Here is a 27450-nt window from a genome sequence, read left to right on the forward strand (position 1 = left end):
TCAAGACCACATGGGATCAGTGCGGAAATGAACAAGTGAACGTATCATATGAATTAGGTAAGAAAAGTAAATGTATATTGAAGCCTTTTGCTGGTGATATACGAAACTTATAGATTCTAGAGGGGCGAAAAATTTGTGTTTCTTTTTCACCGTACTACAAAATTGTAGGATAGCACTCTTTTGGCTCAGGGTGCTCCCACAGTATAACTGTATGAAGGAGTGCCCTGGGTTAGTTTGACCCCAAAACAATGCACTTTGATCATTTGTGACATAACACTTACACTTTTTAACAGTATTCTTTAACCCTAACTAGGCTGGGCTATTTGCAGGTACAGTAGATGATAGGGCTTATCATCTATTAAGACAGTCGAAAGTACTGAATACTCTATACGCCGAATATTTCACGAGGCTTTTATTTTCGTGAATTTCGCGAGTCAGGTGCTATTCGCGAAATTAAAGACACACAAAAATGTTGACTCTGATCCCGATGTGAACGTGACGTATGCGTGTACACTTCTCCATTCAGTACAGGACTCCACGATCGCGAATTTAAGCACTCGCGAAATTGTCAGGAATTCCCGATTCGCAAAAATTTAGACTCGCGAAATAATGGTGATACAGTACACTGTACTAAGAATCAGAGATGTCATACAGTATCGTTTAATGAGAGAAAAAATAACCACCTCCTTTTTATTAGGTTTTCTCACTTGAGTAATCTCCAAAGTTGAAGCACTTCTCAACTGCAGTAACGATCAAACCAAGCCAGGGAGAGTAAAATGGATTCTTCACCTCCAAGAGCTAAAGTTGACAAAGATATGCAAGATCACAGTGATCCCAGAGGTAAGTATTGTGGTTCTGGTGGCACAACTGGCAGTTGATATTATACATCTTAGTAAGGTAGTAGACCCTGTCGATCCCTGTCATCAAATGTTAACAATTTAAGATGGAATTGAGGACTTTTATAATGTTTGTACACACTTTCTAGATGTGTTAAAAAAAAAATGTGCTCTTGAGTTTTAACTACTTTCCCTTCAGGAGTAGATGCAATTTGAACTCAGAATTTTAATTGTCATTTTGAACACATCATGGAACCTTACTTTATTTTCTCAGACAACATATGATCTTCTCATGTATTGTATATGCACAGCATATTCAAGTGAAACAGCTGGAACAGTACAAAAATGTCTTTCCATGCGCAAAGAGTGCATACCATTCCCAGATCTAGAGTTTAGCTTGGTTTATTTGTTGTTTTGTTTTGGGGTTTGCAGCTCTTACTTTTACCAAAATTGATCTTCACAGCCATCAACGTTGCATCCTTTGCGACGGCCAGAGCAGCTGAAATCAACACTATGATGGACGCTATAACGTCCGTTGGCTCGGCGAGGGTACCTTTTCAGCGCCTTCCGCGGCACATGCAGCGGCGCGCCATGAGCCACAACATCAAGCGGCTGCCTCGCTGGATGAGGGCTGCTGCCAGACAACAGGTAAACAAGCTTGCTAGATTGCAACTGATTGACAAATTGCCCTACATCGACGTAAATAAGCACTGAATTGATCAGTGTTTTAGTAGTAGCCATGTTAAAAGAAATCATGGGCGTACATACTCGAGCAGGATTCGAACCTACGACCTCGAATCCTGCTCGAGTATGTACGCCCATGATTTTTTTTAACATGGCTACTACTAAAACACTGATCAATTCAGTGCTTATTTACGTCGATGTAGGGCAATTTGTCAATCAGTTGCAATGAAAACATCACGACGGAAGAATCATTAATTTGAATAAGCTTGCTAGATGTTATTCAATTGCAGGGCTGATCATTGGTGGTAGCCCGGTAGCCTGGTAGCTTAGGGCCACTAAAAAAATTATTTTGGGCCACCAAACTTTAAAAAAGCATACAAATATATCTTTTCATGTCCCAATCAGACAACTAAAATTCAGGATGAATTACTATGTTTCCTTTTATTTTGATAACACTACTTTTAGGCCACCAGCATATCTGATTTGATGACTTAAGTGGCCTAGATGAGCCACCACAGATAAAAATAAGTTGCTTTCGGCCCCTTCCCTTTGTGCAACATAGTTGACTAAACTTTGTCAGGTGTTCCAAATTCTTATCTTGAATCTATTGGACCAAAATATGCAGAGAGGTAACTTGGTGACCTAATAGTTGAAGAATATTTTTGACAGCAAACACAAAAGTTCATGGTCCAAATAAGGTTTATGACTTATTGATGTGAAATACAAAGAGCTACCCTTCTTCTACATTATTTTTAAGTTTGGGATCATAAAATGAATGGGAAAGTGCATTTTTAGCAGTTTTTCTACAACCCTTTTTTGTAAAGTAGTGAGATAAGGTGTCTTAGAGGCCCCTTTTCATTTCTTGATTATCCTTTGCATACTCTTCACTTTCAAGTCTGATAACTTTTGCAGGAATAATGCTACTGCTTTGAAAGTTGGCATTAATCATGGACAGAATGTGTTCATATGGCATGCTCAATTTCAACTTAATCTGGTAATCCCTTCATTGTTGTTGCTCCAGTGGTTTAGGTCCTGTTTTTGTCCCATTCATCGCTCAAGTAGCAAAGATTAAGCGCTTGAATAGACAGATAGACCCTGTACTTCAGAGCCTCTTTTCTCGGTTCACACTTTTTCAGAGTGTGTGCTTTCTTTCCAATATTTAGATAGGTTAGGAGAGTCCATTTCAATTGAGCTATACATCATTGTAAAGCTTAGAGTCTGCTCTTACAGAATCTGCCCTTAACTAAAAATCCATGTCTGGCGACTTTTTGTTGGTTTTGTGATGCATGGTCACAAGTGTACCACCTGTGTGAATTCGGGCCTAGAGAAGGGTGGTCATATGCAAGGAGAAGTCTGATATAGGCATAATTGACAATTCCAGTCATATAAACATAGCTGTATAGTCAAGCATTGCCTGATTTTTGTTTTGTTTTTGTTTTTTTTTTTTGCTTGTTTGAAGCATCTGTTATGATGTGTTGTCAGAAACTTTGTCAAATTTGATGCCTCTCTGAGCACTGTTTCTGCTTGTGCTCATGATAACGCAAGAATGGCTGAAGGTATGTACAGAAAACCTGATCTACAGCTGTATATAATAACTTGGGCATGCACGGAATCATTACAATATGTAGGTTTTGAAAAATTTGGCCGAGTCCATTGGGTTACGGTTTCAGACTCATTCTCTTCAATAGTGTAATAGTGATACAAAGGATTGTGGAGTTATTTCTAGTATCATCCCTTTCCTAGGCTGCCAAGGACCGCAACCTAAAATCCAAAGATGCGGGCACTCCTCAGCAGCCGAAGAAGTCGCGGCGTCACCGGCGGCGCCCAGGCAATCTGCAGGAGGAGTACCGGCGGCGCCAGCTCAGGCACCGATGGTTGGAGACCCACATCTGGCACGCAAAGAGGTTCAAGATGGTGGAGAAGTGGGGCTGGAAAATTCCCTTACACCCATCAGACAAAAGTGCCAGAGCCACATACAGGTACAAACAAACAAACAAACTTGAGTGCGGATTACCCAGGTGACTGGTAAAGTGTTAACAAGTAGTAAATAGTCATGCGAGTACTGGGTAAAAGTTCATTTTGTCACAATCAGTTCAAAATTACCTGTTCTTGATTAGACTTTCGCCTGCTGGACCTGTAGGCTTCTTCAGAACAGGTAATTTGCAACTGATTGTGACAAAACGAACTTTTACCCAGTTGATATTCCAATCAGATGCGAGTCATGAGTGCATTGGAATATGATTTTGCATGAGGCAAAAAAAAAATGAGGTGATGCAGAAAGCTGAATTGAATGGAAAGGCTCATATTTCACTGAATGTAATGTCTTGTTCCTTTACAGGAGTGAAGACAATCAACTGTTTGTTTTTTAAACACCCAACTCCCCTTCCATTAACCCGTTGAGGACAAGTCCCGAGTATACTAGGGCAAGCGTCTACGGGAAATGCGTGTTATAGCAAAATCTAACCATCCTCAACGGATTAGCAGTCATAAGCAAAGCAGAGGCCCTACTGTTGCTGCAATTATTTCTGATGGCAAGGCGAATGAAAAACTGGTGGTTTGATGTAGAGTCAATGGGAGTAATTTCCATATTACCAGGTTTGTGATGTTATCGTGCACAATCCAACACTGCCTGATAGCATTTGAATGCTCTGATAGCAAAACATACATTGTTGGGGATGTACTTCATAAACTGAGCAATCAATCAATCGGATAGCAAGAGTCATGTTAGGTGTTGTTTAATGCATTTTTTTTTTTCACTGCATACCTGGGTTAAGGAAACTCTGAATCCTGGTTGGCTGCTTTCCTTCAGCTTACTATACATTATGCATTTGATACAATCATCCATTTTTACTCTGTACTTTGTCGTGATTGTTTATCGTTGTCATTATTTGATTTTTTTTTTTAATGCTGAGCATATAATCAATTCAATTCAATTCAGTTCAATTCAATTCAATTCAGTTCAATTCAATTCAATTCAGTTCAGTTCAGTTCAGTTCAATTCAATTCAATTCAATTCAATTCAATTCAATTCAATTCAGTTCAATTCAATTCAGTTCAGTTCAAGTCAATTCAGTTCAGTTCAATTCAATTCAATTCAATTCAGTTCAAGGTCAATAGCACAATCAGGGTATGCAATTGTGTAACAGGGCAAAAATGGAAAAACTTGGTGAAAATGCTTTTTTTGTTGTTTGTTGTAGCTGAGTGTTCAAATTTTCATTTCATGTAAAGAACGAGTCAAAATTTTGCATTAAACTGCGCATAAATTAGCATTTAAATTAGGGGTGTCGAATTACATTGAAATGACTAATATATTGGAAAAATTCATTAAAAAAAAGGAGAATGTTTTTTTCATCTGATAATGCTATTAGATATTCCTGATAAATATCTCTTTCATTCACCACCAGCACATAGCCATGACATATCACAAAATATGAATGAATTTCATATTTTCACTTCTCGAAATGGATGATCAATTTTGTAGGCATTATTTTGAATTCAAATAAAACCACTTTTACATATTTTATCATATTTCACTTTTGCCAAAGAGTGAAGAGGCGAAACTTTCAGGAATAGGTAACAGACATATAGTGGCCATTATTACAAATTTTTATGAAATTAGGGCTGGTACTTTGGAAGTTATTATATTTTTCATCAAAAAATTATCTGTACAGTTTGACCTTGAATGTGCGCACAGTGTTTGGATCAATTCTCATATTTGTAAACACAGATAGAAGAATGAATGTGAGATTTATGATGACTTGAGTTGATATCCAAGCTGTGACAGTCAAACAATGACATATTAAGCCAAAATAATATGTTTTTGCTTATGATATCTTTAGAAATTGAACAAGCATTGAAATATGAACACTGAACACTTATCATATGACCTTCATGCAGTATAACATGGGCGTGTATCGCACTTATTTATGCTCAGCAATTTGTAAAAATAAAAAAAAATAAGTTCCTATTGCTCAAATTTGCTAAAATTTTCACACAATAGATTTCTACATATGTACAATTCATGGTTAAAAAAACAAGGATATTCAATAAGGGGAAAAGAGTCTTTAAAGTAGTCAAATTAGGATATACTTCACTGAAAATACTGAAAAACGGCTGCACTTATTTTACTCAGCATTTGAAAATGGTTCAAAACTCAAAACTGGCTGAACATTTATTGGCAAACAGCGCACCATATTGTAGTGTGTCTTCAGTACTTTCAGGAAAAGCAGAAAAATAAGCTGTTTCTCCATGTATAGCTGTACAGCATGGGTTAAAAGGTCACAATGTCACAAAAATAAGCTAGCATTACACTCCTACCAGGATGGGACTTCAGACCTTATAACTTTCTCCAGCTGAAAGAACCACTGTTTTTTATTGCATGCATGCAATGCCAGGGAAAAATCCATTAATTTGATACCAAACACATAGGGGTAGACTTAAAATATGGACCTCAAATCTTGATTTTACGTAAGTTGTAAAACGCTTTTTTTGACGCATTACGTGGGTTTTGGGGGACTTTTTGGTAATTAACCTTTAATAATTAACAGTAAATGAGAAGAAATTACCTATTGTCTTACCACATGTGATTACTGATGTCTTAGCATGCTGCATGTGAATTTTTAAGTCAGTTGGTGCATTCTTTTAGAAGTTACAATTTTTTAAAGTGAGAAAGTCATGATTGCACACCCTGATTGTTCTTATCACCTCAATTCAATTCAATTCAATTCAATTCAATTCAATTCAATTCAATTCAATTCCATTCAATTCAGATCAGTTCAATTCAGAAAGTACATGTACAGTATCTCCTACTCTAGGCAGTAGTGTGCCGCTGGATCTTGGAGGAGATGTACAATGTAACTGATTGTTAATTGATGTGTCTCACTCGACCAATATCTTTGTCATTATGTCCCTCAAACTTGCAGGGCCACAGCTAGACATTGTGTCCTGATGGACATCTCTTATAATCAAGTGGTGGAGCTCAGCGGTGCTGGGGAAAAAATCATAGCAGCCATGAAGCATTTAACCAGTTCTGATATTGGTGAGTGAAGAATGATGTACTTTAATATAATATGTGTACCCATGCTGAATGATAATCAGCAGTGCAGACTCCGCATGAAAATGTCTCTCGAACAAAGGCTGTGGCATAACATGCACTCAGTTGTTGCACATGGTTTGTTTCGGATATTGTAAGCATACTTTTCTAGTGCCAATATTCTTGTGTACAAAGCCATCAGATAGAGTTGAATCTATGTTATAAGTGCTATTAAAGTTTAGACTCTTCGACACAATTACAATATGAAAAATTCATATGTGATACATCAACTATGAGTCTTTGCACCGGTATTGCAGTGTTAAACATGTAAAACTCCTTTGAAAAAAACACAATTATTTGCAAACTGGGCAATGAACCTCAAAAAGATTGAATGTAATATCTTTTGATCATGTAGGTCTAACAGTGGCATCAAAAGCCTTTATCTCTGGTAGGAGGTACGGGGAAGTCCTCCTCTACCACCGAGACTGCTACCCCCATAGGGTGATGGGACCTGTCAGCTACCTCTGGCAGGCGGAGCTGCCCCTCCATGAAAGCAAAGGAGGAGGAGGAGGTGGAGGAGGGGCAGGTGGGAGGGAAGAGGTTATGATGGAAGGAGGTACGGGCGGGGCAGAGAGGTGCGGAGGGTGCCGGAAACTGTGGATGTGGGTTCATGCATCCTGCTTGAGTGAAGTCCTTGATGAGTTGAGAGACGTCTGCGGAACTTATGAAGGTAAGTATAGAAACTGCGGGAATGTTTGTTGGACTTCCGTAAGGTCTAGGTGTACAAGTGCTTATAATCTTATGATGTACAGGTTTTATATATTTAGATTCATTTGTGAGAATTTAAAGCTCCTACAATTGCAGTCAATGAATTGGCATCATCTTACATATTATTGCTGCAGTTGCATGTGTGGAACCATTTGTGTAATGAATTTACATGAGGAATATTATGGAACTGCAGAAAACTGTTTTGCTAATCTCATGGCTCTTCTCATTCAGGCTTCTTCGTACAGAGTAATTATTGTCCATGTCTAAAGAACAGTAGGAACTATTGGGAAAAAAAAAACAACAACAAACGACTAAGATTAGTTAACCGATAAAGTTAAAAAATCTATTGGCATGCCCATTCTGTAATCAGTGCTTAAAATGTTCAGGTCTAAAGAGAAAATAAAGTAATCACACCATTAGTAGGTTTATATGCTCAATAGATAAGAAGACCATTGTATTTGGGATTATCTTTACACTTACCCTGAGGTCCAAGCAGACAGCTATTCCATAAATCTGATCCTGTTGATTCTACATCTTCATACTTGAATCTACTTTGCTTATATTTCTACTTGTTGTTGTAATGTTGTGCTGGTCTGTAGCAAGCTACAAATGTGTATCTGGTAGTTGGGAGTATGTGAGCCAACCATAACATCATAATTATGCTGTTTATTTGCCATTTGATATCCCACCAGTGAGGGTGCAACCTCTTGGTGATGAGCTGCTGAGGTTCCGCCTCCAGGGTCCCCTGGCCCACCCAATCCTTCTGGATGCACTCCAAGTTGCCGTGGTAACCAAAGAAACGGACCGCAATGACGCTCAGACACAAGATGTACCTTACTGGTGGGAGAAGTACTATCAAGTAAGCTTTTAGATTTAGTGTAATTCACAGTTGTCATTGCTGATTACTACAGTATGTCATTGTGGTGATTGCATTCAGAGATACCGTGTCTCTCCAATTCTACAGGGGGCTTCCAATAAAGTTGTTATTCTTAATCTTGACAAGAGAATATAAAGTCTCACTGATTTATTCATCACTTGTCATCCATGAAGATAACACACAAATATCTCCCTGATTGCTCCAAAGAACATTATTGATTTTTATGTCAAAGTGTTGGCAGTGCCCTGTTGCATGTATATGTGTATGTGTATTTGCTGTTTGATGTATATCTTTGGTTCTAGTTGTTATTATGGAGAACACAAAATTTCTCAGTGATTGTTAAAGAATGAATTACAGATGGTAACATCTTTTGATAGATTCTGGATTTTTTTCTTTTTTGTAATATTTTGCAGGAAAATAGTGAAAGATGACTGAGTAATATTAGATTTTTTTTTTTTTTTTTGGGGGGGGGGGGGGAATGCAAGGGTGATGTAGTGAGAGGAGGTTTAGCAAGGTATAGTTTGAGGGCTGGGGGTCTGTGTCCACAGGTCCTGGGTTCAATTCCCGGGAGGAGCAAGAACATTTGACCATTGTGGGCTCTTGGCTGGCAGCAACCTTTGGCACAGACTGAGTCGAGCTAGGTGTGGTTCCCTGATTTTCTTTGTTTTGGTCCTTTACTACACTGTATTTATTAATCCAGCATATCTACTAGCTAGCTTTCTTCGCCACTTGGCACAGTGCCATAAGACTTGAAATATGCCATTGAGAAGAGATAACTTAATCCTATGTCGTACTGCATCAAAATTGGCATTGTTTGTGAGAGGGTTGGCAAATTTGCATTATGGCCAAGTTTTGGGGAGTCTATCGAATGTCGGTGAAATAACTGCGCTAGTTGTACAGAAAAGGGCATGGGCACAGAAGTCTAGGATAAAGAATCCATGATGTTGAGTCCAAAGTCTGCAGTGAATGGCAAGAGTGTGATATCACCAGTCACTCTTTAACCTTCTCATTGGACCTTTTTCAGGCTAACAACTTTAAATAGCAAAGACCACACTCCACAGAGAAAGTTGAATTTTTTATAGACGTGTGGGAAAAGTAGAGACAAAAGATTAAGAGATGTTAAGCAGCTACATTGTAAGCAAAGTGTAGAGTGTGCATTGCATGCCTTCATCCTCCCCTTAGGCCTCCCCCCAAAATAGACATTTTCAGGTGCAAGCGTGACTACACTGCTCGCAGGCAAATACAGGGAAAAAAAAGGAGAGTGTGAAAAACCTCAAAGAACACTCTATTTCTTCTTGACGAATATAGAGTCGCCTTGATGTTATTTCTATAAGTTTTTAAAATTTTTATTATTATTATTATTTTTTTTTAATGGAAAATGTTTTGCCAAAGATGTCTGTTTCAGCTGCATTTTGGGAATTCATGTGGCATGATGCAGGTGCATCTACGGATGTTCCATAAGTCTCATTTTCTGTGCCCGATTTGCAAAACTTATCACTCTGGAAGTTTAAACACATTTGAGTGTCTTGTTTATTCAATTGTTTGATTTGGACAAGGATTTTTTCAGCAACAAATTATACGCTCCTTCTAGGAGACAGTATTACAATGATCACTTGATCACATGAAATATGAAACAAGTGTTTATTATATGAAATCTCACAAAAGCTTGTGTCAAATCTTGAAAGGTAGATTTCATCTCAAGAAAGGTAGGATAATTGGAGGAGGAAGTTTGTCCAAAATGACTACTCGGGAACAGTTTTTATAATATCTGGAAAAGATATCAAGATATCTTTTACCCTTTGAAGTTTATGACTTCATATTATACCTCTTTGTTCGGAATATCTAGGACAGCATCTTGTTCATGTGTCTTGCTTCTACAATAATCTTTAATTTTCAGGTATTTGAATTTTCCTTCCTCGTTCTTTTCAAGATGTTCAACTTTTTATAATTAGTGCAGCAGTTGCCTTACCTTTACACTGCTGGCTGCTTTAATTCTGTGAGTATTCAAGGCAGATTTTGCTATGTGCACATCACTTGAATATGACTGATGTTTTGATGTGATTGCTTAATTAATTTTTGTGGTGGTAGTAATATACACCCCCCCTCCCCACAAACAAAACAAAACAAAACAAAACAAAGCAAAACATGTTTTTTAAAAAATTGTTTTGGTCACTAATATTGTTGTAGCTGCCAGGACATGCCCAAGTACATGAAAAGCAAGCTGAAGCTTGGAAGGAACTGGGCTTGGTGCAGACGGCAACGGAAGTGGCGTCAAACGCTGTTTTCTCTGTCACCGTCAGGGACCCTCGCATCCTGCTACCGAAGAAGAGAACAAAATGTATGGTGAATCCTGACCGCATTGCAGGTGTGTAAAAATCAAGCAATCAAACAACAGGATGTCTACCGTTAAACCAGGAACTTTGGCATCATTTTAATATACTTTTGTGATTTGAAGCCCATAGCCTTTTTCATGGCATGAAATTTCGGTGAATTGAGAGTATAAATTTGTGAATATGATATTTCCTTTATGTACTAGTAAGGTTGTAAATGTAATACAGAGATTTGTTGAAGACACAAAACTGAATGCACACTACTAAACACACATACACTGTAGATGTAGTTTTAAAAAAAAAAATGAAAGACTGCACACTACCGGTATAGGTACTTATAGATGACTTCGGAAGCACTCGACTTGACCTGAGCTGTATTGTGCCCACATGCATTGTGTAGACATAAACTTTCGAGTGCACTGTACTTTCGCAAATCTTGGCTCCTTACGAAATTTGTGACAATTTTTTGCATGCAAACATTTTGTGTTTTACAGTATTTACAGTGCAGTTCACATGATGACCAATTTTATGTAGCTGAAAAGAAAAAGGAATGGACGGGACTGGAGCTTAGTCATAAGCTTGCTTCAATGAATTAGTGCATGATAAAGGACAGCATTATATGTTGTATGTTAACCAGTTCTCTCCCCGAGATGTGCTAATCCTCACATCCTTCGTACATGGCACAACTTGTTCAGCATTCAAGAGGTTAATGTCACACTTGAGGTAATTTCAAAACAAAAAGTACAATTGACAATTGCTTTGTGACAAGATGAACTAGATGAACAGACATTTCTCGAGTTGTTCCTTTGTATGTTAACCCGTTGAGGACGAGTCCCAATTATACTCGGGCAAGTGTTTATGGGAAATGTGTGTTGTAGAAATATCAGTCCTTACTCAACAGGTTAAGAGGCCACTTTATTTGATTTTGTTTCCGTCCAGATATCCCATCCAATATAAGAGGACACAACCTCGCACCAGAGCTGAGCATTTCTCCTCTGTGGAATGCTGATATCAGACAAGCTGTCGGTGAGGAACAGGAGGCCACACATGAGCTGAATCAGCTGCGATCCCAGCTGCTAGTGCCAGGAACTGACCTGGAACTGGGCCGAAGGGAGTCCAGGATCCCGGTCCTTCTCCTGCAGCACACAGGGACCCGCCAACTTATCTCTGGCTCCGGGGCAGAGGACTATGCAGGGATGCTTGGCTATGGTGGGGGTTGGGACCTGGTGTTGCCACGGAAATGGGGCATGGCATTCTGGGTAGGTCTGATATACAGAGGGGCCAGGGCTTGCGGCTTGAGAGAGATGAGTAAGCTGTGCTTGCATCGGAATGTTCCTCGATACCCAGAAGACTTCCCCGATTCGGAGACTGGAAGCAAAGAAGTGGAAGCCCTAGCCAGAGAACTTGAGGGGACTTACACGAGAAAGCCTCCAGCCAAACGTCCAAACCATGCCAAGCTTGGGATTTGTAGTCCATTCCGAGCTCCCTGGGACAATCTGATCCATGAGTGGGCTGCAAGGGAGAATGGTGACCAAACCTCTTCTGCAGACATCACTGCAGAGTCTGCTGACAGGATCAGTGTGGAGGGTTCAGACTGGTGTGTGTTGAGGAGCAGGGAGAAGCTGAATGCTGTAAGAGAAGAGCTGCACAGCTGGGGGAAGAGATTCCGGAGGAACTATCAGAAGAAGTCTTCCAAGCCGGGACTTCAGGAAACAGATGCTGATGTTTCTCTGTCTTCCGAACTAGCGTCTCGCATAAGATGTCTCAGACAGAAGCTGGGGGTGGAAGTTGCAAAGAGAACGTTGGTCTGGGTGGGGGTACGCATGGTTGGCAGGGGATTCCCCTCCCAGTTTGCCATGATTTGTCTGCCTACATCTGCAGACTTGGCAGAACTGGCCAAGAATACTAGCTATGGTGGCCCAGAGGAGCCCATCCACAAGGAATTCAGCAGGAAGCGGATGAGGAAGGCTGCAAAAATGGAGGAAAAGGATGGTGGGATGAAGAAGGCAAAGGTCAGTCGAAAAGCCGTGCCAGAGCCCCCCTCCACCCCAAGAGACATGGGCTATGTGGAAGGGGGATCGGCAGTCCCTGAAGAGAGGTCCACATTGAGTAGCGGTGAGCAGAGACCATTACCGACAGTGACATCTGAGGCACAAGTGCCTGCACAAAAAGCAAAGAGGTCGGAGTCATCTATAGCCAGCAGAAATTCAGACAATGTCCAGAAGATGGATTACTGTCAGTCTGATAGAACTGAAAGCAAAGCTAACATTTCGTCAGAGAGGACAGACCAACTTTTGGCTCCAAACAATACAAAAAGTGTTGCTGCTAGTGATCTCACACCATCAGCTTCCAGCACAAGTAATGGACAACAGGGAGCTGATTCTCCACCATCGGCATCTGGTGGAAGAACAGAGGAAGCAAGCCAAGCAAAGGCATCCGGTGATGCCAGTACCCCTGCAATGGTACCCCTCCTTGAGTCTTGCACCAGGACAGTGATAGGGTTCCTCACCAATGGTGCACAGGCCTTCAGCTGCGGTGAGGGAATGGGTGTCGGCTTCTGCGTTATGTCCGGTCTCCTTGAGCTGATTGGGGCATCACCTAGAGGCAGGAAATTGGTAGTCCTCATCAGGAACACTCAAAGTCTACAGTATAGATTTGCATACATCTATGTACCATAAGGATTAAAATGTAATCTGACATACAGTTCTTTGAATTCTGCAATCTGTGTGTGTGTGTAAAGAGTCAACCTCCTTTCCGAGCAAGATTTGCGGGGTTTACCTTCTTTGAGAAAATATGTGCAGAGGTAACTTTTTTCCCTTCTCATATCTGATTTCAGACTTACATAGAAACTGGTATTTTTACAAGTCTGTGTATGATGTGGCTGAAGGAGTAGTAAAATGCAAATGAATGTTTAGCTTCACTTAGCTGAAAGAGGGGCAAGCTTACCAGCCTAAATGCCCGCTGTGTATCTTAATAATCCTTAGACCATTCTCTTTGTGTTGGCATACTAGTACACATGTCGCATATAATTATTGGCTTTAATGCACGTTTCATTTTGTGACCTGCTTTTTTTGCGTAATGATATTTCTTTCAAAAATATTAGGCTATTTCCTTGTCCATGTGTACATCTTGTTTAAGATTTTATTGCCTATAAATGTTTTATATTTGCCAAACATGTGGTTTTACGCTGGTCACTTCTTTTCCCTATGTTTTTCAGCCATGAGAATAGCAACTACCTATTTGGTTTGTAGCTTAATATAGAATGAAGAATTTACTGTGAAAGTTTATACTGTGTGTTTGGGGTTCCTCCTGTGAACTTTGAGACTAAGATTTATCGATAGTTTGAGGAATTTTACATGAAACAAATATGTGCATCTTCTGCCTGCAAATTATGCAGGCTATGAATGAACTGATTTGTTTACATAATATGATATTCTATCATGAACTTATGAGACTAAGATTTATCAATAATTTGAGGAATTTTACATGAAACAAATACACGTATGTCCATCTTCTGCCTGCAAATTATGCAGGCTATCTTCTGCCTGCAAATTATGCAGGCTATGAATGAACTGATTTGTTTACAATATTCTATCATGTTATTTCAATTTAAAGAGGTGTGTTGTCCCACATAGAATATAGAGTGCTTTTAATTTCTATCTGCTTTGCTATGCATTGTACTGTAAATCCAGAAACTCTGCCTCAACTTTTGCGTATTGGAGCCAGTGGCCTTATTGACTGCCTGAAATATTTGTGAATCAGCACTGGCTTTCAGTACACTGTGTAAACAAACACTTTTACATGCATTTTACTTTTGGGAATCTTTGCTCCTGGCAAAATTTGTAAAAGTTTCATGCCCATGGAAATTTCTGGTTTGATAGTAGCTGATAACAAGGTACAGTTCGACCTCGATTATCCGGCCTCCTTTTATCCGGAAATCTCTATTATCCAGACGCGTTCACACAGTGAAGGACTTTTTTTTCATCCAAAAATTGAGAAAAAACAGTGACTTTCATCTGTTCATGGATCTATTTCACTAATTTCATAAGATGTGCATGATAGGTTTCTCAATATCTAATGAGGTATAAACATGTGTGATTTTCACATAAAGATATACTTTATTTTTGTGAAGAATGGACTACAATTTTGCGTAGGCTAGCATAAATTACACCACCGTTGCAGGGTACGTTACCTGCCTAGCTGCCAGTGCACTGGGACGGCAGCTTGGACGGCAGCTATATACATTAACGTTGTGTCTCCCGTATCCGGCCAATTCGCTTATCCGGATGAGCACCGGTCCCGACATGGCCGCATAATCAAGGTCGAACTGTAGTACAGTTTTCCTTTTTTCATGAGAGAAATCGCTGTAGGCGGGATGCTGTTGACCAAGAATGGTCAGCTCTGACTTTGTAGAGTATGATGTACTTTCTTACCTTTATGTTGAAATTCTACAGACAGGAGGAATACTGTCATTTCATAATACAACCACAAATGAGGAATTAAGACATAGAAATTGTGCTTTTGGTGTTGAAAAGGTGAAAATGAGGTAAATGGTGACTTTCAAACGAAATGTCAAGCATTGTGTCTTTATTCCAACAGAAATCAGACATAGACGGAGCCACTCTTTGTGAAAACCAGCTTAATTGACTTCACTCATTGTTTAGTAAATACAGCTGTACAAGAATTTGAGTTGATGTCATTCTATGTTTGTCGGATACCATGTGTCAGACATCTTACTGTCAAAGTACAATGTATGTGCTTACCAATCTCATGTGAAACATTGCTTGAGATCATTACCCATTTCCACTTCATCCTAACACTTGCTCTTAATCTTAAGCTGTCATTGCATTGGTTATGATAGATACCTGGACTTGAACATCGTTCATTGTTTTGTGCAGATTAGTAGAATCACAGCTGCAATTATGAGATCTTTGGCACAGGAGTGTGTGTGTGTGTGGGGGGGGGGGGGAGGAATTATTGAAGGGAACCTGCCTGGAATATATTGTGTGTTAAAGATTTCAAATTGTAGACCATCGTGCAGAAGAACCTTGAAGGATTTTGGTCCATATCTGGATATGATATATGTACCATGGTGGTTGTTCTATGCATGACCCAAGTTTGAAATGGCTGTAAAATTACTAATGTACAATGTACCTCTAGCCATACCAGTCTACAAGATGTCTCATGCCTGTACAGTTCAGATGGTATTTCTTCCAAGGCAGGTGCCTGTATGAACAGGTATTATCTTGTAGTGATCATGAATTATGTAATGTCACTATCAGTCATCCACTGAATATTTCCCTTATTTCATGAACAAGGTCATTGCCCTGTGTCACAGGTGGTTTCTTTTCCCAACCGCAAAATTCTGAAATTGACAAACTTCTAAAAGCACAGTTGTTTATTCAGGGATCACTGCAGCATCTAAAATCTGCAAAAGAAATTTCTTTCATTTGTTTATGTTAGTCTTGATGGGATAACATTTACAAGTTAGCATATTTTTTTATACAGAGTTGTACTCACAGTGAAGAAAACAAACTTTGTGGAAATGTGTTGCATCCACCCAGAGAGAGAGACAGGTGGTCTTATGTAATCACTTCCAGCCAAGAGTGAATGTCAGGGATACTTGGCATACCAAGACCCGCCCGAAGGTTAATACAGGTTGTAACAGGTTGTATTGTAACAGTGTAGGAGAGAGTCACTCTTCATTTTGGCAGCAGAGAGTCAAGTTGTGGTTTGAGGAGCCAACACCAACAGGTTATGGCCCTAGAGTGCTGACAATTTTTAGGAGGAGTTGTGTGCCCACAATGGTGGTGAGTTGAGCAGTTTTCTTATCATTTTTTGGCAGCACTTCATCTTTATCATGTTTAATTGTCAAGTGAACTTCAAGTTCAATCCAGTAAATTCAGGAAATTTGACATACATTTTTGAACTCATAAAATAGTTCCGAAATTCCAGAATTTGATGCAAATGTAAACTGTCCACAAATGTTGCGTTCATGAGTCAGTTTTATACTTACCTGCGAAGCCAAGATACATACGCGTGTAGATGTATAAAGTAATCAACGCCATTAAAAGAACATCGTTCGGGGATGGATAACCAGTCACAATAGTTAAGGTTCAAGCAAACTTTATTATGCTCACGCAACACAAACTGCCGGCCGAAAGGGGCGAAGGTTGTACAACAACAATATAACATACATCTCATACACTGCCCGTAAGAGGGCAGTATAACACACTGGCGCGATCACTTTCTTCTTTCTGTCTTCTTCTACATAACACAATGGGAAACCCTTGGCTATGGATTAATCATGCACATTCAATATGCCAAGAATGTGTGTGGAATTAAACCAATCAAACTTCTGACTAATGATGTGGATAACTAGACCACATTACGAACACTCAATGATTTGATAACATTAATACAAACATCATCCCCATATAGACACGGTCTCTAGAAACTTGTATGGACTGACTGACACCCAACTAATATGAAACACCAACATTACACTATGATAAGCACTGCTATCATACAGTATTTACTCACTGGATCAACAATCAAAATCATGCCCATACAAAAACACCAATAACTTATGCTATACATGTATAACTTCATACATACCCTGTACAACGTCTTCTACCAATCATAAAACAACACTTAATAAAACAAACTGCTTTACAGTGTAAATGAAACAGAAAATATTTCACAATGTCAACTATCAAATATCATACAAACACATGTAGCTACTTCACTTTCTACCTTTCCTCACAGTATGGAACACTACTACTGTAGGCCTACGTACCATGTAAGTACCATGGTCTCCCCACTCTCATTCACTCTTTTGTTACAACACTGTTAAACACAGCACATACAGCTGTAATCACTTTTCTTCTACATATGCTGGGATTTGGAACGAATGTACATAACACTACACTATAGCTGTCTTTCCTCTACAGTCTTAAAGCACATACACACCACACACAATGTTGTTACATTAGAACCAAATAAACATCATCATAGGCTGTAAAAGCGTAAAGACAAAAATCCCTAGATAAATCAAATGAAAGCAACATGGCATTGAAAACAACAATGTGGTGTGTTCATAATAATGCCTGATACATGTATTCAAATCGGTATGAGTAAGACACGCATGTGAATGAAAGCCGCTGAAAATAGCCACCCATCTGATGTAACAATATCAAAACCTTAATGTCATCATTAACATATCATGTGAGTTATTACTACAACCCTTTGGCATATACCAAACAAAACAACTGACAACGATACATCCAGTAAAAGATGTACTGTATATAAAAACAAATTACAATATACATTTGTATCAGAAAAACGCAGAGATCAAATACACCTGTACGGTGTGTTACACTTTTAAAAACATACTCAAACTTCCGAAACATATTTTGTCCTTCAAGTGTATCAAAAATGGACTCCGACATTGACGTCACTCCATACAATATGACCTGACACATGGTTCTTACATATCAAAAAGGGGAAGAATGAGCTACATAAGGTCCATCAAAACTACATTGTATATGCCATGTACAATGTGTTACCATACATATCATATAAACTTCATATAATGACAAATTATCATCATACATGTACGTACATTTATCTTTTCTTTATCAATAAACCTGTTACTGATATTCTACCCTTGCATGTGCAACAACAACAAAATCAAACGAACGTCATACATACGTATGTAAAAATCTCACCTCTCATAAATGTGTGCAATATGTAATTGACATAAGACATAGGAAATGACTCAAAGAATCACACACACTGGGCAAACTGAAAGGCAAAAACACAAACATAAAATGCTGACTTATACTTAAGTTGCTATCAAAACCATCATGTGTATGCTACACACATAAAACGGTATACATGTTATTCAGATTTGCACAAGTTGCTATGTGCAAGTCAACTTTCTGCTTACATGATGTATGTACTACAACATGTACTTGCATCCAATAACAATATACAGCTGTACATGCACTGTCTTTGTACATTACATGAATCAGAATCAATACAAAACACTTTAGACCAGAACAAAAATATTAGCAACTTTGTAATATAGTATGCTCAACAAAAAAAAAAAATGCATGCTGTGCATAAATTTCATACAATCACAAAAACAAACAAACAAAAAAATGAACCTCTCAAGTTTTAAATCTCAGAGTGCTAGTTTTAAATCTCAGAGTGCCAAAATATCAAAAGTTGCAAAACTATACACAATTCACACAAACTTCACCCATTGTAAAAAAAAAATCCAATGTGACTAACATAACTATCACCTAAAGTTTACAATATTACCTTGCAAATAAAACATAACAGATCACAAACTTATACATCACACTTTTTTTGTCTCACTTCGAAACACTAATTTCACATGTACATTATACATAATGATAAAAAATAACCGATAACCTTAAAAATCCTGCATTATTTAATCAACAACAATCCATTTATCCTATTACATGTTTACACAAATATATTGGCTTAACAAACTTATAAAAAAGAAGGAGGCATGTGGCACACAATTCAGTTCACAAGTCAGAGTCCAGGAACATCCGGTAGCTGAGGTCAAAAATGGGGGTTATCAGTTATCAGAGAGCTTCTGAATATACAGTCAATGTCTGGAGGACGGCCAGGAGGGGGTCCTACATGCAAGCTCGTGGAGTGACCTGGTCGAGGAGTAGGAGCAATGTCTGGGGTTGGAGACATCACAAATGTGCAGAGCTGAACACGAGGAGCAGTACTCTTCTCACACCGTGGAACGTGAGATGTATCTCCAGGAGTGGAGGTACTGGTGAAGGCATGGGACCCTCTGGATGCATCTGGGGGGCGCCCAGGAGGGTCATTGATCTCGATAGTGCAGGGATGGTCTGGGGGGCCACTGCGTCGATAAGGAGTGCTGATGCTGCTAACACTGATATTGAGAACATCCACAGGAAGCTCATCAGTGGGTGAGGGACACTGGTTGACAGCTGAAGATGGCTGGCACGCTGGCAAGCCCGAGCGACGACGAGGTGTGGTTAGGGCACCAGAGGAATCATCATCGGTGACATCAGGGATGGTGCGATTCATCTCAGGGGTGGGAATGATGGCTAGCTCCGACTGAGCTAGACACTGACGTGCAGCCTCAGCATCCTGGGAATGAGGGTGTAGGCCTATGCCTTGGTGGTGACCGTTGCTGGCTGGTGAAGGTGCGGTCACATCATCAGAGATAGATGAAGGCGAGTTGTACCGGGGAAGGCTGAGAGACATCGGAGGTGTGCGGGAAAGACGAATATCTACCTCTGGTGTAGGATCAGGACCATAGATGTACGAAGGTCCATCACCAATTGTGATACTGCGCTTTGCGGGACGGATGGTAATGTCGTGCAACACTATGAACGGAATGCCTGCCTCAATTATAACATCCGGAGAGTCAACAACTAACCCTTCAAAGAGAAATGCCTTTCCATCTCTGGTAAGTGTGAGGCACGTCCCTCCAACAACTGCATACGGTGAAGGATGATCAACTGGATAAGCCTCAAAAGAGTCCGAAAAAACACCTCCGAGACTCTTGAACACTGAATAGCCAATGAAGTTCTGTGGCGAACCACTGGCAAGAGTAACCCGGATAGTCTGTTGACCATGGTCAAGATTAATGTAGGGAGACATACAAGCCTTTTCAGGCAACACTGAGGGACTAGCTACTCGAGAGTGTGGCAACTGGTCAACCCTGAAGTGGAACTCATCCGACTCCGATGAGCCACTATCATAGCAAAAGGAATTGTCGTGAACCCCTATTGGCCAGTCTAAATCTGACATACCCTTTGCATCTCCAAGACTACTGTCTGGATCAGCAACACATACTCTAGTAGACAAGCAGACAATATCTGTAGCCAAAGCACTGTCATTAAGATCATCACAACATTCATCAACTTCGGAGAAATCACATTCTGACTCTAGCTCATCATAATCATCCAGATGATTGTCATATGGACACAGGGAATCAGAGTAGCCAAGGATGGAAGTCGCTTGGCGAGCACACGTAATGATATCTCTTTCATGCTCTGGCAGGAATGAGCAATCACTGATGTGATGCTGGTTCGGACGATTGGCAACGAGACATATTGGGCAACTGTGAACTTTATGTCTAACGGTAGAACGACTGGACTCACTAAAACTACTCATACACATAGGGACAGGATGTCTACTGCTACATGTACTGGGACCGACTGCATCATACCGAGTAGCATGCAATACTCTGTCATCATGGGGACGAGGTTGGTTTGGGTCCCCGAAGGGCTCATCACAAATGTCATAACTTTCATCATCATAATCGTCACAGAAATCATCATAATCAAGACCCACATAATCATCTTCGGTCATCCATTCATTTCTGCTTTCATTTCTTTTGATTTGAATTGGCTCAGAATCATAAACACGGTAAGGTACCTGGTACATTGTACTTCTGGTTACAATACTGGTAGGGGCGGCCTCTCTCTCGGGCCTGGGTGCGAGGTCGTTGCCTCAAAAGGGGACAGGGAACAGCCATTCAAGGGCTACGTATGGGACTACAGCAGATGCGAGCAAACCATAACTACCTATCACGACACGTTTTCGCCGACCAACTGGCTGCCATATCATGCATAAAATCCATCGGTAATGAGGGAAGAGCAGGGTACATTATCCCATGTAGCTGCCACCACGCCATTAAAGGAACATCGTTCGGGGATGGATAACCAGTCACAATAGTTAAGGTTCAAGCAAACTTTATTATGCTCACGCAACACAAACTGCCGGCCGAAAGGGGCGAAGGTTGTACAACAACAATATAACATACATCTCATACACTGCCCGTAAGAGGGCAGTATAACACACTGGCGCAAGAAATGTAGTTATGAAGACAATGTTTGTATTAAAAAACAGAACACACTGTTAACTTCTGCTCATGTATCATGAATGATCCAACTGGCAGAGATTTTCCAGTTGTAATAAATGATTTAAAGGTACTTTTGTGTGAAATTCATTTATTTCTGAGTGCGGTGGCCAAGTCAAATTAGCTCTCTTCACTTTAATTACAGGATGCTTGGGGTACGTGTAAGTGAAGGTGTTGGAGTTTTGAGTGTTGGGTGACCAAAACATAGCCAACACAAACCCAAGTTTGATCCTGACACCCTGCATGTTGTATTTCATCTTTCGTATCATTAAAAGTGCATCACAGCTGTGGGAACTTGAACTGTTAAAATGATACTACATGTAGTAGCTACAGCGGCGGCACTTCAATAGCAGCTATGAAAGATAGACAAGAAAATGCAGGCGTTGAGAGGAGACCAAAGTTTATGAATTATTCCACTATTTTAATTTAACAATTATCAATCAGATTACACTATGTTAATCTAGATATGCACACTAATGACATAATTGTTACTCCCTTGCTTATTCTTATGAAAAACGGGAAAGTACAGCCCTATTCCAGAGTCTGCTGGACCAGCCACCACCCCAACTTCGTCCCTATGCTCCAACGACTGCAACTGCCCCCCTCCACCAGCCAGAACCCCACCCTCCAACTCGGACAGCACGTCCAACGACTGCCCTACTGCAGCCAGAATCCCAGCCAGAAACCCAGCCAGAACCCCACCCTCCACCTCAGACAACCACACCAACAACTGCTCCCCACCAGCCGGCATAGCTACACTGTAGAACCCCAGCCTCCATCCATCCCACATAACATCTCCAGGGGCTACAACCACCTTGTGTCCCCAGATGCGTGGGCTGCCCTTGTCGTGAAGGTGGAGGCACTGCAGGATGAGGTCGGCAAGCTCCAGGCTTGGAAGAGCGAAGAGATGGAGAGGAGACCAAAGGACAGCAGTCTGGAGGAGGTGGGCAGAGATCCAGGTTCGTCTGGAGCACGTCCTTGTGTCAGGGAAGCAGGTGCTTCAGATTAAGCAGACTGTTTTGGATCCGATGCTGCCATTTGCTCCCTGCCACACTAGAGATGGATGGAGCTTGTAGGTTTTGTCAATTGATGTTTGGTTATAATTTTTGAATCCTTATGCTTCTGACATTCTTGTCTTTTACAGAGCCTGTATAACTTGTCATTTTATGGTTATTTAAAAATCCTTCTTCCTCTGACATTTTTGTTCCTCTAACTTTTTTGCAGAGCCTGTATAACTTGATATTATGTAAGAAAAAAATTGAAAATGTTGCTCCTTACGGGCAGTTTTCAGGCGGTTATTATTGTTTGGCTATGTAAGTAACATGGACTGAAATCCTACATCTTGGAGAAACAGCAATGGAGGAAAATTCTCAAAGCTTTCAAAATTACTAAATTTATGAAAAAAAAAAAAGACAAATTGCTGTCAAAGTTTGTCAGGTTGATGGAAACAAAGATTTAATCTATTATTGAATGTGACATAGTTTATTCATACATATGTACAATGTACATGTATTTTCTTTTAAGAAACTAAAAAGAGCAATGGTCCAGTTAGATGTGTCGAATTACCTCGTAATTTGAATAATGCAGTGAAGTATTTCAGCTGTGTTGTTTCTGTTTTGCATGACAACATGAACTTGTTATGACCCAGTACTATGGTCACATGTGGTAACATGAAGGAGAAATACATGTCAAGACGAGATGAAAAAGCATGTGGCAGCTAAGACTATGTTCATGCACAGACAGATGCAATATTTTTTGTTTCTGTAAAAAAAAAAAAAAATGTAAACTATGGAGCTTTTCAAATGATAGTTACAAACTTACACTTTTTTTTTCTCTGTTGTCAATGATGTACATAGTTTTACAGTTTGAATGTTTTTATCTTGATATCAATTTCATGGTTGTATGTCATGAATTTTCGGTAAAGCCACTGTTAATTCTGGTTTGGTGCCTTTAGTTTTAACTAACCAGGCCAGGCTTTTTGGGGTGTTCTGTGGCCGAGGGGGCCATTGATCTCGGCCGTCGATCACGCAATCGCCATGAAAATTGGCACATGCATTACCTGTGGCGTAATCTACCACATTATACAAAAAGAAATGGAAATTTTCATTATACCAATTATGTAAATAAATTATTATATGCATAAAATCATGCTCTAAATCAGAAAGTAAAGCTCCTAGAATCCTAGTTTTTGGTGATAACATTTTTGTAGCATTCCTAACAATGTACTTGAAAAAAAATCCGGTATCACACTTAATTTCTTACGTATTTTATTGTTTTATGAATTTCTTATGTATTTCTATGTTTTTCGACCTATTGTTTTATCATTTTTTTTTCGCAAAATTTATGACAGAACCTTTTTCAAGCATAATTATGCTTAACTTAATTGATTTCAGCCTGTGAAAGTAAAAATAATCATATCTTTATGAATAAGGTGAGAAAACTCCATTTGCATAGCCTTTACACACAAAATCACGTTTTTGAGCCATTTTTGGTCTGACAGGCATGTATAAAAGGTCATGCAACGTCGTAACGGTACGCGCGATTTTTGCGAAAATAGTGTCAAAAGATGCGCGAGACTTGAAAGTAAAAAGTCATTGAACGGCGCGGTCAAAAAATTTCGCGCGGCGGAAAAGTCACGAAAAATGTCGAGGGGGGTTGATTTAACCCTCCCCCCCCCCCCCCGCCTTTTTAGGGTTAAGTAGGCAACAGGCATAATTTCACTAGAACCTGTATCATGTACTCGTAAAAATGTCTTAAATAGATTACGACAAAAAAGTTTTTGAAATTTCATATCGGGCTATCAAAATTGAGTAATTATCCCTTTCTAAAGATGTGGTTTGGGTAATAAACAGTAGAAATGCAAATTCGAAAGGAATCACTTTAAAAAAAAAAAAAATGAGTGGGCCCTACTGAAATCATGAATAATGTAATCATTAGGAGATGAACATTAAGGTTGACATATAAAAATCATAATTCAAAGGGGATGGAGGGGCGACATGTAAAAATGTTGATAACAAGACAACATTCCTTACTTATTTGTAATCTTTATTAATCTTTTTCTACAAAAAAGTTGCACATGAATTTCAGTACCAACTCCTTCAAAAGTGTTTTATCTGGTTGCTAGCTTTGATAATTCTACACCACTGTGCGATGGATGTATTATAAAGGACCCATGGTACACGTATAGGCCTATCCACTGGAACACAATTCTATTAGCTGTAAAGTATGAAGGCGTAAGTTTGAAAAACGTCTTCAAATACGATGTACATGAGTATATTCGAAGATAGCACAGGTGCTTATAATGCTTATCTGGAATTTAAAGACGGCAAATCCAATTGAGTTTTGAAAAATAGCTTTACATGCACAGTTGCAACTTTCATGGCAATACAACTGTACTGAGAATTTCTGCACTTTGTGCATTTGTCCATTTATACTTTACGAGCTGAAATTTTCGCGTACAGATATTTTCGTGAATTGCTACTTGGAGGACATTTTCGCGTCTTGTTAATTTCGCGGTTGCGAGGGTCTAACTGAACTTAGTTATTCACGCGTTGTTATTTCCGCGTGTTGTTATTTTCGCGGTTCAATGGCAATTCGCGAAATTCGCGAAAATAAAACCGCGAAAATTTCAGCTCGTACAGTAGCTGGTCCATCCAGACCAACCCCAAGCCATTTTTCTGTTCACCTGACAATCATTGTGCATTGTCCCTTCCGACTAGTGCATTTTGGGTCTCATATGAGCTCTTGAAATAAAATGTTTGATTCACAGATTATGTGTGTATATAACTTCATGTGAAAAATATGAAACTTACATTCATTCATGTGATGTTATGCTGGATATAAACTCTGCCTATAGATGCAGATGGTCCCCTGCATTTCCAATTATACACAGTTGTACATGTACCTATACTTGTATTCTTTTTATGTACATATAAACTTTATTTAAAATGTTCCCTCTGCTTGTGTACCTTCAATTTGGCAATGCTTTATGATTGCTTACTTATTCCTCACTTGTACAGTACTATGTATTAATACATAGTGATGATATGAATACAATGTAGTTCATGTAGGCCCTAATTATAGTGACACTAACAAAATTGCATTAAATGTTGTTTTAGTTGTATTGAAAATGGAATGCAGAAGTATAACTGAACTGGACTGAAATAGAAAAGTACATACACATACATGTTTGTGTGAACATGTAGCGTTTCCAACACAAAATTATTATTTCGTAACGAAATGACATTTTGTTGATTAAATGAACATTTCATCGACGAAATGGTCATTCCGTTGACGAAATGACTGATTTCGTAACACAACAGGCCATGCGACACTTGGCGCTTCATACAAATTGTCCATGATTTAAACCATGGTTTCAATTGTACCACCTTCGTGAATTTGGGCCAAGGTGTACTATGAAAACTTCATCTTCCATGTACCAAAAAGCAAGAATGCTTGCACAATAGTATTTTTCATACAATAATACAGTGTAATGCACATTACACGTACAGTAGTGTAGGTATATAATCTTTCTTTTATTTCCAAGTATACTGTATGTACATAACCTTTGTGGTTTGGGCCGCATGGTACAGATGTATGCATTCTAGCCCAGTATTGCCAACCACAATTACAAAGCATAAAAAATTCATGATCTATGCATCATACAGTACATGTACATGTACAAACTGTATGATCACTTTAATATCTTGTCAAATTCTAGCATGTCTAGACCCTACCAGTGTCCAAATACACATGTACATCACACAAGTACAATGTACACGTACAATTTGTACCTATAAACACAATAGGAATCAAGCTAACACTGATGTAACAGAGTGATATTAAAGTCGGAGAAGAGCGTTTAGGAGATTGCAATGATCGCAATACATGTAGTTGCTACGGTAACTACACTTTGTGGCTGCTAATGCCAGGTTTTATGCGACAGAATCTTCATTTGTCCTAGATCTGTCAATTACAAAAGATGCATTACAACCAAAACGATCACTTACAGCTGTAGTTAACCGTTATGAACAACTTTAAAGAAGCAACTCTGAGCCACAGATGATACACTGTACCAAAATGATAGGCTTGAGAAGATACATTGCACCGCTACAGTACGGCTGTAGATTCAAGATTGGCAAGTCATGTACACAGAAGAATTTGTAGCCTGTGCCTGTACTCGCCAAGCTTCAAATTTTGAAATGACCTCTTTAGGATAATGCACAATGATGTTGGACTACGCTGTATTCCTTCCTGCAGTGATTAAAACTGGTCTAAACTGATATCTGTGGTCATTGTTTTTGCTGAGATACAGGAACACAGTGCATGACTGTCACAATAAGGATGCTACAAAATGTAGAGTGAAATATGTTTAAAATTTCCTGAACACGCGCCAAGAAAACTGCATTTCATTTGATGTGATCAGATAAATCAACATGTTGGTCATACTGCAGTGTCTCACAATATCCCATAATGCATTTGGTGGTTATATGGCCAGATTCACCTTGACACGGGCACAAGAGTTGGAAATCTGCCAAACTGTACACAACCTGTAACTTGAAAACACATCCCTTTATCTGAGAGATATCATCTACATGTACACATAAAACCCTTGCAGTAGAAGGCAACAAATATAATACAGCATACATGTATTTAGGCCCCTCTAAAAGGCAGTTAAATATGACTCTTTTAATACAAAAGAGCTGTTTGGGGTGTTGTTTTATGTTTGTTTCACATTCTGACAGCTCATGCTTATCTGATTTTTGCGTAGCACTAGAAGATACCATTTCTTTGTCTAAGCCCCTTGTAATAAAGAGTATCCACAGAAAATTAGAGCTAATTGATACACTCTTTAACCCATTGAGGACGGACTGATTTTGCTACAACACGCATTTCCCATAGACACCTGCCCGAGTACACTCGGGACTTGTCCTCACAGGTTAATACAATCACATATGGACAGTTACCCGACCCCAGCA

The 27450-nt window shown here is 39.4% G+C and overlaps 3 protein-coding genes across 3 annotated transcripts in view; all 3 read left to right on the forward strand.

Moving 5' to 3' along the window:
• Positions 1–776: 776 nt before the first annotated feature.
• Positions 777–13322, forward strand: LOC140233737 (ribonucleases P/MRP protein subunit POP1-like). Its single transcript, XM_072313838.1, has 8 exons — positions 777–840; positions 1300–1484; positions 3264–3499; positions 6443–6558; positions 6968–7282; positions 8013–8179; positions 10385–10562; positions 11467–13322. Exons 1-8 carry the CDS (start codon positions 777–779, stop codon positions 13203–13205), a joined length of 3000 nt encoding a protein of 999 aa, XP_072169939.1. The 3' UTR covers positions 13206–13322.
• A 2173-nt stretch (positions 13323–15495) lies between these two features.
• On the forward strand, positions 15496–23469 carry LOC140234332 (uncharacterized). The gene is made up of 2 exons (XM_072314391.1): positions 15496–16337; positions 21997–23469. The coding sequence occupies exon 2, from the start codon at positions 22050–22052 to the stop codon at positions 22479–22481; it is 432 nt and encodes a 143-aa protein (XP_072170492.1). The 5' UTR covers positions 15496–16337; positions 21997–22049; the 3' UTR covers positions 22482–23469.
• A 15-nt stretch (positions 23470–23484) lies between these two features.
• Positions 23485–27450, forward strand: part of LOC140234334 (small ribosomal subunit protein eS7-like) — a 463926-nt gene continuing 459960 nt past the window's right edge. Inside the window, exon 1 of the mRNA XM_072314393.1 lies at positions 23485–23496. The gene's annotated coding sequence lies outside the window, so the exon portion shown is untranslated. The remainder of the gene's footprint in view (positions 23497–27450) is intronic.

The sequence above is a fragment of the Diadema setosum genome, chromosome 10, assembly GCF_964275005.1.
Source record: "Diadema setosum chromosome 10, eeDiaSeto1, whole genome shotgun sequence".
Taxonomy (NCBI): domain Eukaryota; kingdom Metazoa; phylum Echinodermata; class Echinoidea; order Diadematoida; family Diadematidae; genus Diadema; species Diadema setosum.